The sequence below is a fragment of the Nannospalax galili genome, unplaced genomic scaffold (genome assembly GCF_000622305.1).
Source record: "Nannospalax galili isolate Female #2095 unplaced genomic scaffold, S.galili_v1.0 scaffold139, whole genome shotgun sequence".
In the NCBI taxonomy this organism is placed as follows: domain Eukaryota; kingdom Metazoa; phylum Chordata; class Mammalia; order Rodentia; family Spalacidae; genus Nannospalax; species Nannospalax galili.
Genome location: NW_008345884.1, coordinates 1,790,087 through 1,805,697, shown reverse-complemented (window position 1 = coordinate 1,805,697; position 15,611 = coordinate 1,790,087). Strand labels below are relative to the sequence as shown.

Here is a 15,611-nt window from a genome sequence, read left to right as displayed (position 1 = left end):
AGGGAGAGAGAGAGCATGGTGTGCCTTAGTATGTTTGTAGAGGTTAGAGGACGGCTTTCAGGAGTCGTTTCTCACCTCCCACCTTGCTGAGGCAGGGTGTCTTCAGTTGTTGCTGCTACTGAACTATTTAGTCTAGGCTACCTGGCCCTCCAGTCCTGTCTCCACCCCCATCTCACTGTAGGAGTGCTGGGATTACAGATGTGCACCACTGTATCTAGTATTCTGGTTTTTCATAATGCGGTTCCTGCATTTGCACTCGGGTCCTCAGGTGTGCGAGGCTGGTGCATTTGCCCCTGAATCATCTCCCAGCCCACTGATTTATTTTTGGCTTATGTTTGGGTAAGGGTATGTGATTAGTGAGGGATTAACGTAATAAATTTCAGTTTTGTGTGTAATACTGGAGATTGAGCCCATGCCCCTGTGCATGCTAGGAAAACGCTTTGTCACTGAGCTACATCTCCAGTCCACTACTTAAATTTTTATCAGCCATCAGTAAGACTTTTAATTTGACTGCTTCTTTAAGAAAGTGAATTTACTTCTTATATGCATAATAATATATTTACATGTGAAAAGATAACCTGCCATGTAACTTAAAACCATAATGCACTCTCTCTCTCTCTCTCTCTCTCTCTCTCTCTCTCTCTCTCTCTCTCCCTCTCAGTACTAGGGATGAACCCAAGTCTTATACTTGTGAACAAGTATTCTGTGTGCTGCAGAGCCACATACCCCCCCAATACCCTACAGCAAGTTTTAATGTCCCAGAATGAGAAACTATGGACTTTTGTTCATTTACTTCTATTGCATAAATTTTTAAAACTATATTTTTTATATTTTTTATGCTTGTGTCCATGTGCCCATCTACCATGATGTGTGGAAGTCAGAAGACAATTTTGGGGAGTTGGTACTCTCCTTCCACCATGTGGGTACCAGGAATCAAAACACAAGCATGGTGACACGTGCTTTTACCCACTGAGCCATCTCACCAGTCCCAACGCACCCATTTTTACAAGTAAATCACAGTAAGCTAATTTACAAGATTTGCGGGAAAAAAGGTCTCACCGTTTAGCCCAGGCTAGCCTGGAATTCCTTCTTCTTCTGCTTCAGCCACCCAAATACAAATTATATGGTGTTTTTTTGTCTGTTTGTTTTTGAGACAGGGTCTCCCTGTAGCCCCACCTGGCCTGGAACTCACTATGTAGACCAGGCTGGCCTTGAACTCACAAAGATCTGCCTGTCTCTTCCTCAGAAGTGCTGGGACTAAAGGAGTGTGCCACCATGCTACATGGTGTTTTAATGTAAGATTTTTACACTTTGCACTAGGATAGAAAACGTTATCAAATACAACATTGTTTGCACTTCCACAAATATCAGAATGATGTCTAATAGCTTAATTATTTGGACTTAACCACAGTGAACTAACTGGATATTTCTTTGGCAGTTTTATATGACTTCAAGGCAGATTAGGCTGAGACAGAAGATGAAGCGTGAGAAGGACAGGTAGGTGCAATAGCTGTGCCTGCAGCATACCCTCCAGCTTGCTTACCCCCAGTCCAGACAGTGCCTTAAGAACTGCATTTTTCTTTTCTCTCTTTTTTTTTTTTTTGGTCGTTTTGAAACAGGGTCTCTCTGTAGCCCCGGCTGGCCTGGAATTCACTATGTAGACCAGGCTGGCCTTGAAGTAACAGAGATCCGCCTGCCTCTGCCTCCCAAGTGCTGGGACTACAGGTATGCGCCACCACACCTGGCTAAGAACTGCATTTTTCACAATAACCCTGGCAATAAACAGAATGTTATGGGAGGTATCATTTTAAGGAAAGTAATCAGGCTCGCTTTCAAATATTGCTTGTGCTATTCGATTTTTTTATGGCTTTATTTCTTTTGTTCTCCGCCCTTTCCTAACCTTGATATGTATGTTTATTTTATTTTTCAGTATTTTATTATTTTTATTTTATGTGTATGAATGTATTATCTGCATGTATGTAACTGTACCCATGTCATTCAGTGCCCTTGGAGGTGAGAAGAGGGCATCCCTGGAATAGTAAGTAGTTAGGATGATTGTTAGCTGCCATGTAAGTGCTGGGGACTGAACCTGGGTCCTCTGCAAGAGTAGTCAGTGCTTTTAACCACTGAATCATCTCTCCAGTCCCAAGTGTATTTCTGAAATGCCTCAAGCCATAACTACAAGTACCTTATGTTGTTGTTAACATCATCATCATCTTAGTTTTTTGAGTCAGGGTCTCACTATGTGTCCAGGCTAGCTTCAAACTAACAGTCTTCCTGCCTTAGACTCCCAAGTGCAGGGATTATAGTTTGTGCCAGTGCACCTATCTCTAGTTACCTTTAATAATACACTATGCTGTCCAATGATTTTGAAAAACCTGATGAACCAGAAGGATTTGAAAAGCATGTGCTCCTTCTAGAAATATGAACTGGAAGTGAGTCTGAGAAAATGACATTTAATTCTCTGTCCAAAGATTGCTGCTGTCTGACCACTATAGTCAGCGAATCTCACAAGCATACAGTCTGATGAATGAACTGCTGTCTGAGTCCGTACAACTAACAGCAACTGCACAGAAAGCATTGCCTGGCAGACCCAATACTGCTCAGTCCTGTGGACAGGAGCATTGCCTTTCACCAACGAGGTAAGCTAGGTCTGGTCTGTCACTGTGTGTGTGCCTAAGAAGAAATGCAACATTCGGTTTGTTTGTGTGTCTGTTTTGAGACAGGGTTGGCACTTAGACTTGCTGTGTAGTCATTGATGACTTTAAACAAATGATCCTGCATCCTGAGTGCTGGGATTACAGGTGTGCACTACCACACCGTGTTGATGCAGTGCGGGCAAATCCAGGACCTTTTGGAGGCTAAGCGCATACTCTACCACTGAGCTACATCCCCAGCCCCAAATGTAGCACTTTTGTGTCCCAAGTTCAGTGTGTCTGCATCTACCCTAGCTAGAGTTATGATGGTAACATGACAAAAAATTGCCCCATTAATTATGAACTCTATAAATGTATAGAATCAACAAGGAAAGGGGCAAAAATGGCATTAAATTTCTAAATGAGCTACAACAGAGCATTTTAGCATACCTGAAATGGGAAATTTGGTATCTGCTCAATCCCTTTTTTCTTTAGTTTCTGTGAAGATTTGCTTCTGTGTAATTTGCCTCCCAGTTGTGCCCCATCCTTCCATTGTCCACTCTGGCAGGCAGGAACAGTGGTCCCACCTTCTTACACTTCTCTTGCTGCTCCCTCCTTCCCTGTCCAGTAAGGCACATATTACTGTAGAGTTCATGTCAACCACCCGCAGAGCTTTGGGTATGAGTCCAGTCAGCAGGAATTTATTAAATAGAGAATACTGCCAAGGTCCTACATATGACAACCAAACACGCAGATCCTTACGGGTTTTACTCAGAATATCAGAGGTTCCCACAGTCTTTCCTAGAATAAAATGGGATTAAGTACATAATAAGCTGCCAAGTATACGGAGAACTTGAAATGGGTAGAGGTAGCTAAAAATTTCTTTGAAAAACAACGAAGAAGGTTTGAAGAGCGATTTGTTTGGGGTATATGTTCACTAAATTTTCCCCTTTTCCCTTCTCGGGAGGCTCTCACACGCCCCCTGAGGCCCCAGGGCTCACAGACTAACATAAGACATTTTTAGTTTGGATTTTGTACCGTTTTATGACTTTGAGAGGGAGTGACTTACAAAGAAACAGCTTCTCAGAACCCACATAAAATTCAAACCCGCCGGCAGTGTCCATTAGCGTTCATGCATTGCGCCCACGTTAAGTGTCCCATCACGTGTCCATACCCCTGGGGGTTGCCGCAGTTCGCCTCAGCAGCCCCCTACTTGCTTTTCTGCTTTTCTCTGTTCCAATCCTAACTCTCTGCAACTAACTCTCCGTCTCCTGGGCAGCTCCGCCCCTCTTCCCAGGGTGCTCCTGTCTTGCCCCTGGCTGGCTTTCACTTTTAAGAGAAATGAGTAATTTTCGGGCTACAGTACGTTAAGGTAGTGCTCAGGTCCAGAACAAGCAGTCCTGAGACAGCATTTAGCCTGGGCTCTTTGGGGGACTTTGAAATATTAACGTTTTCAATAATTGTGTGATTTCTACTTTAGAGAGACTCCACATGGGCACAATCTTCCAATAAATCAACCTGGAAGAGGCAGACCTATTTTCAAATCAAGTCATACCCATAAGGGGAAACCTATGGGGCAGCCTCAAGGCTCAGCTGGGCTGTGCGGTAAGACTTGAAGCTGTGTTATCTTATGTGCTTTGTGTTCCTTCTTGTCTCCCAAGTTGTGATTTCTTAGTTAAAAACTGTAAAAGTCTTAGTAAAGAAATTCTGATTTCAAAATGATATTTATCTATATCAGGATTTTCTTCTGTTACTTAAATACAGCAAAGTTTGAGACCCTGTCTCAGAAACATAAACAAACAAATAAAACCTAGCTTTTCTGATATAGTGGTACACACTGTAGTCTAAGCTCCTTGGTAGGCTAAGGCAAGAGATCACTTGAGCCCAGGAGTTCAAGGCTGGCCTTGGCAATGTGGCCATCTCTCAATAAACAAATAGACAGGTAGGCAGGCTAATAAATAAATGATTTTTTAAAAAGTCAGTTGGTGAGATGACTCAATATGTAAAGGCACTTGCTGTCAAGCCAGATGTTGCATCCTTGGAACCCACACAAAGGTAGAAAGGGAAAACCAATTCCCATAAGTTGTCCTCTAACCACACACATGCCATGGAGGATGCTCATCCACCCATGCCCACAAAAAAAAAAAATTTTTTTTCTTTAAACCATTCATTATACAATTGCTAAAGGTTGTGTGTGCAACCTATAGGAAACAGTTGTTATTAATCTTTGAGTTTAAGAAAACAATCTGAGACTAGAGAAATGGCTCAGTGGTTAGGAGCACTGGCTGATTTTGCAGAAGACCCAGATTTTGATTCCTAGCACCCACATGGCAGCTACCAACCGTCTGTAACTCCAGTTCCCAAGGACCCTCTTCTGACCTCCACAGGCATTGTACACAGGGGTGTACTTACATATATTAGACAACACACATATAATAAAAATAAAAGAAACCTTAATCCTGTCTTGATAAAATTTGACTTGCCATTTCATCTCTGTCTTTACTTCTAACGGGCTTATTCCCTGCCTTTGCCAGTTGCCAGAGCTGTTGTCAGAATACATTTGCCATTTGAAAAACGTTTACAGTTGTCTTTAAGGGCACCAAGTTTAAAAGTTTTCCCTCTTCCTTTAAAGGTCTGCATTTTTGTTTTGCTTTCCTAGTGCAAATCAGCTACCATTTATTGGACCCTTACAATAAGGTGGGCTTGGTGAGCAGGTTCAGACCTGGTCAAGATGTTTCTGCCCTGAGAACTTACTGTATGAAGACTATTTACTTTTGCATCACCGTGACCAGGGCCTACTTACACAGCCTAAGGAGAATTGTTCATTTTGGGTCATAATTTCAGAGGGTTCAGTCCATGGTTGCTTGGCCTAGTGTACTTGGGCAGAACATGACTGCAGGAACATGTGGTAGTGGGGCTTCTGCACCTCACTTCAGGCAGGAAGCAGAGAGACAGAGACAGAGAATTCTCAGTGACCTATTTCTTCCAGTTAGGTCCTACCTCTTAGTTTCCACAGTCTCTCAAAATAGTGCCACCAGCTGGTGACCAAGCATTCAAGACATGAGCCTGTGGGAACGTTTCACATTTATAAACTATAACAGTGATATGATAAAAAGAAATCATGGATGCATCTGGAAGGTCACCAAAGTGTCTGCCTTTTAGGAACTGCCACTTTCACCATACAGAAAAGAGCTGGCAGAGCCAAGGCAGTGGTAAGGACAGCTGTGCATTCTCCAGTTAACTTCCCAAACGGTAAGGGATAAATAAAGAATAAAAGCCCTTCAGTTTGATGCTAAATTTTAAATAATTATAAATCAGTCTTAGCTGGGCATGGTGGTACACACCTTTAGTCCCAGCACTTGGGGGACAGAGGCAGGCAGATCTCTGTGAGTTTGAAGACAGCCTTGTCTACAGAGTGAGTTCCAGGCCAGCTGGGACTACAGGAAGACCCTGTCTCAAAAAGACCAAAAAAAAAAAAAAAAAAAAAGTTACTATAAATCAGTCTTAAAATGTCTAATTATAAGGATGAAGAGGGCAATGGAATGAATACATGTAACCTGAAATGGGAAGAGGACCAATCAGAGAGGGCAGAAGACACAAGGAAGGCAGGGGGAGAGGACGAGTTAGATCAAAGTATATGTATAAAATGATCATAATGAGGGGACTGGAGAGATAGCTCAGCAGTTAAGAGCACTGACTGCTCTTGCAGAGGACCAGGGTTCAGTTACCAGCACCCACGTGGTGGCTAATAACTGTTGGTAACTCCAGTTGTAGGGGATTCAAAATCCTCTCTGACCTCCATGGGCATTGCTTGACATGGGTGCACCTACCTACATGCAAACAATACACTCATACACATAAAATAGAAAATAATAAAATATTTTTTTAAAAAGGGCAAAGAACAAAAGGATTTTACTTAGAGCATTTCCAAGTATGATGGAAGTTCAGAAATAAAAATGCACAGTTTGGCTTTGGACATGCTAAGGTTTATTACATATCCAGGTGACAGTATCTAGAAACCAGTTTAAGCTCTGTTGACTGCAGGTGCAGGGTTGAGGGAGTTTTTAGCATTGGTGACATAAAGCCGTGTGACTAGACGTCAGCTGGGCTTAGTGTAGTTATGGGAGAGGACCCAAAGACCAAGCATGGGCCTGCTGGTGAGATCAGGGAACTAAATATAGCTTATGTGCTCTGCCATGGCAAATTGCAAATGTGAGCTGTTACTTTTTTTTTTTTTTTTTAGTTTATTTCTTGCCAGATATCTTCAGCTTCAAGCACAGATGGTTTGTAGAGACAATAGGCCCCTCTTGTACCTCTTTAATTCTCTCAGGTACCAGTTGACTGCTTCTTGGAGAATTGTGTTTACCTCCCAGATTGCCCATCTTGATGTCCCAATGTGAGGGCAGAGTGTGAGAACAGTGTGTTAGGTCAGACCAGCTTCTCTTGGGCCGTGTGCAGAGAAGCCCTCTTGATAGATGGGTTCATCAAGCAGAAGCTGGAATGAAAGTTTCTTTTTACAGAAAGTGAAATGAGTAGTGATGAGGTAGAGGGCTCTTGTGTGTTAGCGCTGAGCTCACTCAAGGTTTTGCCCAGTGCAAGGTTGTAAGCATGAAGCCTGAGGGAACATAACTAAAGCATTGTGCCAGAGAGTGCCCAGGGGACTTCCCTAAGAATAAGGAGAGCACAGCCTGCGTTCACTCCACTTTGAATTCAAGACTTATCCACAGTTCTGTTAAAGCCATGGCCTCTCCTCACTAGCCATGCCTATCTCAGAGATGAATCACCTTTTCAAATCAAAAGAGGTGATAAGAGTTCACTGTCCATGTCACACACTGTTGGAACTCTACACTGAACCATATCCGGACCTGTGACTTGAGTATTAAGTAAAGCATGTCTGCCTTGGCTTTAACAATAAGGTCACAATCAAATACACAAGTGAATAGGTCTGTCAGTTACAATGTATGTCGTGTTTTCCCTCAAAAGGTTCTAATATTCCATGTCGCAGACTGCAGCATATGAAAAACCGTAGCAGTGCTGGGCTGGCTTCTCAGATGAAGCAGGTGGGCATAGAGTATGAGAGAGAGGAGACAGTGGTGAGTCCCTGGACGCTACCTTCAGAAGTCCACAAGATTCTCCATGACAGTCCCAGCTCCCTTCTACGAGTAAGCATTCTTCCAGAATCCAGGGGCTTTGTTCTTCATTGTTTTGTTGTCTGCCTTATGTGCACGTGTGTGTGTACGTGTGTACATGTGTACACATATATATGTATAAAACACTTGGAAATGGTTCCTAGGTCATTTTGAAATATTTGTTTTTTTGTCTTAAATTCCCTACATTTTTAGTGCCTTTATAAAAATCTCTGTTAAGCAGTATATTTATACTTTCAGAACTATGAAAACGGGCTGGATGTGGTGGTACACGCCTTTAATCCCAGCACTTGGGAGGGGGAGGTAGGCCGATCTCTGTGAGTTCAAGACCAGCCTGGCCTGCATATCCAGTTCCAGGCCAGCTGGGGCTACGTAGTGAGGCTCCATCTAAAAAGTTTTTTAAAGACACTTTGAGAGTTGATCACTGTCCTGTGGGTATCAGAACCCATCTTGACCACCCATCAGATCTGATGCCAATACCTGTGTTAGGTGATGGCCAGCTTCTTGTCAGTTCAGATGTGCTTGGTGACTAGCACCCTGCTTCTCACATTCCCTTGAGCTCTTTGATGGACCACATGACTATCCTTCCAATTCCACAGGATCTGTCACCACCTGAAGAGGACGAGCCCAAGACCCCCTTTGTTGGGGACGCGTTGGACAGCAGGTCTGAGAGCACTGGCAGCATCCTCAGCAAGCTCGACTGGAGAGCCATTGAAGACATGGTGGCCAGCGTGGAGGAGAAAAACATGCCTGTCCACTGGGCCCTGGACATGTAAGATCTGGATAGGTTCTCTTTCCAAGCACCAGCTAGCATCTCATTGATGTGCTTCTGAAAGATTTGTGGGTTTAAGGCAGAGAAACAGTGAAGGAAGCAATGGGTATTTACAGCCTGCAGCCACAAGGTTCCAAGAGAGAAAATAAGCGCCTGTCAGTAATCTTCCTTCATGGGGAAAGAGTTTTTGTTTAATTATAGAAATGTTTTATGTGTTTGCATGTAGCTCATATTTAGGCTTGACTTTCCAAGTCAAGTACTTGTTTTTATTAATATTAAAACTTCATTCAATAAAAAATATTCTTTATTTTGACTCCTCTTTTACTACCTGTGTTTCAAGAAACTCCCTTGTAAGGTGAACCTGGTGGGAGAAGGAAGCTCTCATTAAGAAGAAAATCACAGTCTCACCTGAGAAACTATTTTTTAAAACATTCTAAAATTCAGTTGAGCAGGGTTTGCCCTAGGAGTATAAAGGAACTGGCCATTTCACATTGATCCTGAACTTGTAGATACAGAGTTTCGTCTAGGCTAGATCTTCTGCCTTGTCCTCTGTGGCCTGATGGATTTAGGGGAGACAAGATGGAAGCTGCTTTGGGTAGGAAAGGAGGAGAATGTAAATCCTGATTATACAAAGCTAATCTTTAGAGAAATCTCATAACATGTACTTATTCTGTGAGTGTACGTGTGTCCCACCATGGATGTAGGAAAGTCAGAGAACAGCCTGCAGTAGTTGGTTCTCTTCACCTTAGGGGTCCTAGAGATCAACTCCAATTTTCAGCTTTGGCAGCAAGCACCTTTTACCTACTGAGCCATCTTGACCTTGTAACAGAGGCCTGTTAAGTTTGGGGCATACACTCAACATAGTTTTGGAGATTCTTTTCAGAGGAATGACTAAAACTTTAAGATCCTACAGTTTTGGTTGTACAATCAAAGAATTCTGTTATCCGAAAAAGCTGTGAATTATTCCAACTCTCTAACTTTGTGAAGCCATATGTTCTCAAACACTGGAGAGAGATGCAGAATCATAGAATCATTCATTCTTCTCACATTCTTTTGGAGGGCTAGTGTTTGTAAGTCTGTGATGTAGGGCTGGGAGTGTGGTGCAGAGGTAGTGTTTTCCTAGAGCACACAAGGCTGTGGCTTAGATCCCAGCACCACAGAACAAAAAGTTTTGTTAATTTTTAAAAATTTTCTTTTCCCTCCCTCCCCCTTCCTTCCCTCCCTTCTTCCCTCCCTTCTTCCCTCCCTCCTACTTCCTTTTCTTCTTTTTTTTTTTTTTGCTGGGGGGAAGGATTCAACCCAAGGCCTTATGTATACCAGGCAAGTAATCTACACCAAGCTACAAGCTAAGTCCTCAGCCCTCTCCTCAGCCCTCTCTCAACACTTTTTTTTTAGGTTAGGGTATTGAACCCAGGTGTCTTTTATCCTGGGCAGATGCCGTACTGCTGAACTACAGCCTCAGCTTCTGTTTTGATTTTTGGCAAGCTAATTGTAGATAGGTGTAGGCACATAAAAGCTCTTTGGGGTTCCAAGTGATTTTTGAGTATGAGGAAAATGAAGTTTGAGAACTGCCATTTCAGGGCAGCAGTGTGAGTCCTTAGTGGGCAGTCTGTTTTATGTCAGCATCTGAAATCTGCCAGTTTCACTGAGCAGGATTTCTGTTTCTTTACATTGTATCTTGGAAACTTGTATGTTATGGACTCCGGTATGGGCTCTTGATCTTGTTCCAGACATTGTTCTTGGATATCGTGGTCGTGGTTGTTGCTATTTTTGCCTGTCAGTGTCTGAATGTAGTATTTCCTTAGCCTGGTCTTTAATACTTGATAGTCTTTCTTCAGCTTCACCTAGTGATGCATTCTTTGTCCTGCATTTCAACCATTTTGGTGACTCTTCAGCTGTTGAGCAGTTAGAACCCTTTGGCAGCGTTGTGCTACCTTGCTTTTCATGTTGTAGTTCCATGTAATTTGCACATCTGTTAGGATGATACCTTTTTGCTTTTTATTTGATAGTTCTTAGTGAGTAATTTTCTCTTGAGGGGTTAAAGCTAACTTACTCCACCACCAAAAACCCTAGAAAAAGATGACAGAATGTGTAGGAGAGATGACACCGTGGTTAAGAGCACTAACTGCTTTTTCAGAGGACTAAGGTTCGATTCCCAGCACCCATACAGTGGCTAACAACTATCCATAAGTCCACTTCTAGGGGAGCCAACGCCTTCTTCTGACCTCTGCAGGCATTGTATGACACGGGTGCACTTACACACATACAGGCAATATACTCATACACATAAAATAAAAATAATAAATATTTTTTTAAAAACTTAAAAGTTAGTGAATGAATGAAATAAAGAAGACAGGGAAGCCAGGTGTGGTGGTGCACACCTTTAATCCCAGCACTCGGGAGGCAGAGGCAGGCAGAGCTTTGTGAGTTCAAGGCCAGCCCGGTCTACATAGCTAGTTCCAGCCTTGCGGCAGTCCATCCAGTCCACCTTCACGGTTGTCGCCACCACCACCCGATCCTGGACCCCAGGCCTAGTGAAGAGACTGTGTCAGCGGAGCCGCATTCAGACACAGGAGACCAGTTTCAGTGACACAAATATATTTTATTGAGGAATTTACAAGCTTATATAGGGTCCCTGGACCAATCAGACAAGGATACTACTATGCCATATACGGGCAGCCCAGGTCCCAGAACCAATCAGACAGGGATACAATGACTATGCCATATATGGGCAGCCCAGGTTCCGGGACCAATCAGACAGGGATACAACGGCTATGCCATATATGGGCAGCCCAGGTTCCAGTAAATCATGTGACCATGGCTGTTGTTTTGCCCACATCCTGCAAGCTGTAGATAAACCTCAACCTGGAATTTCAAGGGGTAGCAATTAGGGAGTGGTGAGCCTTAAGTGTCATCCCTACAACTTGCCAAATGGAGTGGTAATCACAAGGCATTCCTCATGGCTCCAATGGTTGGGCCATTGCCTCAGGCCTGCTGTATGACTGTCATTAGGACTTCCACTCTAGGCTCAAGACTGTCTACCACACAGCCTAGCTGGGGCTACAGGGAGACCCTGTCTCAAAAAGACCAAAAAAACCCAAAAAGTAATACCAAAAATATAGTAGAAAGGGCAAACGGCTGGTGAGACGGCTCAGCTTGTAAAAGTGCTTGCCACACAAGCCTGACAACCTGAGTTCTAGTCCTGGAAAGCACTGTGGAAAGAGAGAATCCACCTGTGAAAGTTGCCCTCTGACCTCCACATGTGCTGCACCTGCACTCATACACAACACGTGTATACACACATACAATTTTTTTTTTCCAAAGGGAGAACCAAAAGAAAAGAAAAACATACTATTGAGTCAACATCTTTCTGGGTCCTTTAATATTGGAGGGTGTCAGCTAGAATGAGTAACTTGAAGCTGGGTTCCGTTGTCTTTCCTACTGTTCAGGTCTGTGCAGAGTACAGACCAGTGGAGGATCAGTTGCCCTCTGGCACTGCATTCACTTTCGGAGCTTCCCTTCTTTGCTTGTTAGGAGCTACCATTGGCTTCACTTAGGTCTGCAGCCATTGGACCCAGCAGGTTCTCACACTAGAAATACTTGGTTTATACATTCCGGATGGCTAATGACCAAGCCAAGGAGTTTCCCTAAGTACCCGAGAGAGAGTAGCACACAGCACCACAGGGAGCTAGAGCCAGATCTGAGAATTGCGCCTTTCAGCTCTGCAGCCGGGCAAGCAATTCAGCCCATATGTATTCTCTATTATTTAATTTCTGCTCTTGCATATATGTCTCATGAAGGTTTTGTTTAGTTTGTACATTTCTCAGTTAGGTTTTGGGGCTGCTGTTTATGTTATACCCAGTTAACATTGGGGCATTCTTTACTGTGCTCTTCAGCCACATCTATGCTCTGCCCTATTCCCACACCTGTACTTCTTTCTCATCCTTATACCCTTCTCTTTGTACTTCTTCATTAAAACCTTGCATACTTTAACAGTCCCTAAAATCTGTGGTCCCTAACAGTATCCCAACTTTCCCCTCCTACTTTTCTTACCCACTTTGAAATTGTTCTTCTCAAAACTGATGTAATACTTAACCTGTATCCTTACCCTCCTCACTCCCTTCCTAATCCTGTTAACGACAGTCTGAGTATACTATATATATAGCTACACCCAATTTCATAAAATATGTTATAAAGACAGACACAATACAATAAAGACATAAAGCCAGTGATTAACCCTAGCACAATAGTAGTGGTTGACTTCGATACTCACCTCTCACCAACTGGCAGGTCTTCACATCCAAAAATAAACAGAAATGTGTGAATTAAGTGACATAGATCAAACAGACAGTAGATATCGCATGTTCCATCCATCTACATGCTGCAGAATACACATTCTCAGTAGCCCATGAAACTGTCTCCAAAGTGGATCATATATTAGAACACAAAAGATTCCAACAAATACAGGAATTTTGAAATAATTCCTTGCATTCTCCCTGATTGCAATGGACTAAAACTATACCAGCAAGAGAAACCCTAGGACATACACAAACTCGTGTAGATTAAACAACACACTATTGAATGATGAATGGGTCTTTGAAGAAATAAAAGAATTTGGGCCAGTCACACAATGGATAATGTGCCCTACTATGGATCAGAAGAAGGTAATAAAAAATATTTCTGAAATCAAATGAAAATGAAAACAATATACCAAAACCTATGAAACGTAATGAACGCAGTCCTAAGAGAGAAGTTTATAGATAGAAAGGCTTATGTTAGAAAATCAGAGAGATCTCAAAACAATTTAGTGATACACCTTAGAGCCCTGGTAAAAGAACAAGCCATACTCCAAATGAGTAGGCAAAAATCATTATGATCAAGGCAGAATTAATGAAAGGGGAGACAAAATAAAAACACAGACTCAATGAAACAAAGAATGGGTTTTCTGAACAAAACTGTCAAAACCTTAGCCAAACTAACCAAAAGAAAGAAGACCCAAATATAAAAGGAAAGATGAAAAAAGGGACATTACAATGTAACAATGAGATTCAGAAAATCGTTGTCTTACCCTGAAAACATATATTCCACTAAATTGAAACATCCAAAACAAATGGATGAATTTCTGAATGCATATGAGCTAACAAAATTAAACCAGGATGGGGCAAATAATTTGAACAGACTTATAACAAGCAGTCACATTGCAGGAATAATTTAAAATCTTCCAAATGGGGTTGGAGAGCTTTTTCAGTGGTTAAGGGCCCTGGTTACTCTTGCAGAGGACACAGGTTCAGCACCCAGATGGTAGCGGACAACTTTCTGTAACTCCAGTTCCAGGGGATCTGATGCCCTCTTCTGGCCTCGTAGGCATTGCATGCAGGAGTGCACATGCAGCAAAACACTCAAACACATAAAATAAAAATAAAGAATTAAAACAATCTTCCAACTGGAAAAAAGTCCAGGCACAAATAGATTTACTGGTGAATTTTACCAGACCTTCAAGTAAAAAAACAATGTTTCAGGGCTGGAGAGATAGCTCACTGATTAAGAACACTGGTTGTTCTTGCAGTAGACCTGGGTTCAAATCCCAGCACCCACATGGCAGCTAACAACTGTCTGTAACTCCAGTCCCAGGGGATCCGACAGCCTCTTCTGACCTCTGCAGGCATTGCATGACACAGGTGCATTTACCTACATGCAGGCAATACATGCATACACATAAAAATAAAAAATAAAATTAAGAAAAAAAAGAACACCAATATTCCTCAAACTATTCCATAAAATAGAAAATAAAGGACCATTGCCAAACTCTTTATGAAAGTAGTAGTATTTTAGATCAATTTTCTTTATGAACTTAGACACAAAAATTCTCAACAACATAATTAACTGAATTAAGGAACACAAAAAAGATCATTCACCATGATCAAGTTCGGTTTATTCTAGATATGCAGGGATGGTTTTATGTATTTTAACCAATAAATAACATAAATTACATAAATGGACTCAAGGACAGAAACCATCTGGTCATCTGGAGAGATGTAGTAAAGGCTTTTAACAAAATGCACTATTCCTTCAGGTTAAAAAGTCCTAAAGAATTGTTCAGTATGAGTTTTGATACATACAAGCAGGAACATGACAAGACACTCAGAGTGACAGTGTTGAGATTGGTTCTGAGGATAGTTTAGGAAGCATAGGTTGCTAAGATGTGCAGGATCAGCATTCTTGATTTTTGTGTGATAGGTGAATGTTCCTTTCTTTAAGGCATTGTCTTGTGAGGCCTGGAGTTGAAGATTCTGCTTACTGTGAATGGATGTGTGTTTCAGTGCAGTATTGGCATATCCTGCAGACCATAGTATTCCAGAGTGTAATGGCTTAGGAATGAGTATGGGTCGAACTCATTCTTAAGATGGGAACCAAGTGCAGATCTTCAGGTTTGATTGCAAATGCCTTATCTGCTGAGCAGTCTTTCCCACCCTAATGGTCTTTGTCCAGAGTACCAGTGTCAACAATTGAGAAGCAGATGAATCCTAAAATGGTTCCTGTTGCAGGTTCTCCTCAGACCAGCTGTGAAGACCCTAACCTGGATTGGGTCCCCTGCCGATTAGGGGGTAAGAGGCGTGGGGTCACGACACACAGACCCTGGGAGTCGGGTAGAAGCAAGCTCTAGGCGAGGTGCTGCAGACTCGTTCAATGCAGGAGGAGGCACACCTTATATCTCCCTTTTCTCCGCCCCCAAGTCCCTTTAGTCAGCGTATCGTTTTCTGATTGGTCCGAGCCATGTAGCCTATCAGCAGTCACTGGGCTCCTGAGCAGGGTACGGAGGCGTGGGTTCCTTTTGGCGGGCTATTTGCAGACCAAGAAGTGAAATGAATTCTCGTTGAATCCCAGGGCTCTGGGTCCTCGCCATCTTTGGAGGCCCCCTGCTACAGGTTTCTACAGTAAATGGCTTCAAGAAATAGGATGCCACAGATCTCAGGTGGAGAGCTTTGACATTATCACGAATATGTCTTTCACATAAACTGTGGGAAGGCTGAAAGCACAACTGGATTAAGAAATACC

At 42.6% G+C, this 15,611-nt stretch overlaps 1 protein-coding gene across 1 annotated transcript in view; it reads left to right on the top strand.

Moving 5' to 3' along the window:
- Cplane1 (ciliogenesis and planar polarity effector 1) overlaps positions 1-8,862 on the top strand; it is a 135,699-nt gene extending 126,837 nt beyond the window's left edge. Inside the window, exons 49-54 of the mRNA XM_029567798.1 lie at positions 1,439-1,497; positions 2,475-2,642; positions 4,117-4,241; positions 5,799-5,888; positions 7,620-7,798; positions 8,383-8,862. Coding sequence (XP_029423658.1) covers positions 1,439-1,497; positions 2,475-2,642; positions 4,117-4,241; positions 5,799-5,888; positions 7,620-7,798; positions 8,383-8,559 — 798 coding nt within the window. The 3' untranslated portion in view covers positions 8,560-8,862. The remainder of the gene's footprint in view (positions 1-1,438; positions 1,498-2,474; positions 2,643-4,116; positions 4,242-5,798; positions 5,889-7,619; positions 7,799-8,382) is intronic.
- Positions 8,863-15,611: the final 6,749 nt, after the last annotated feature.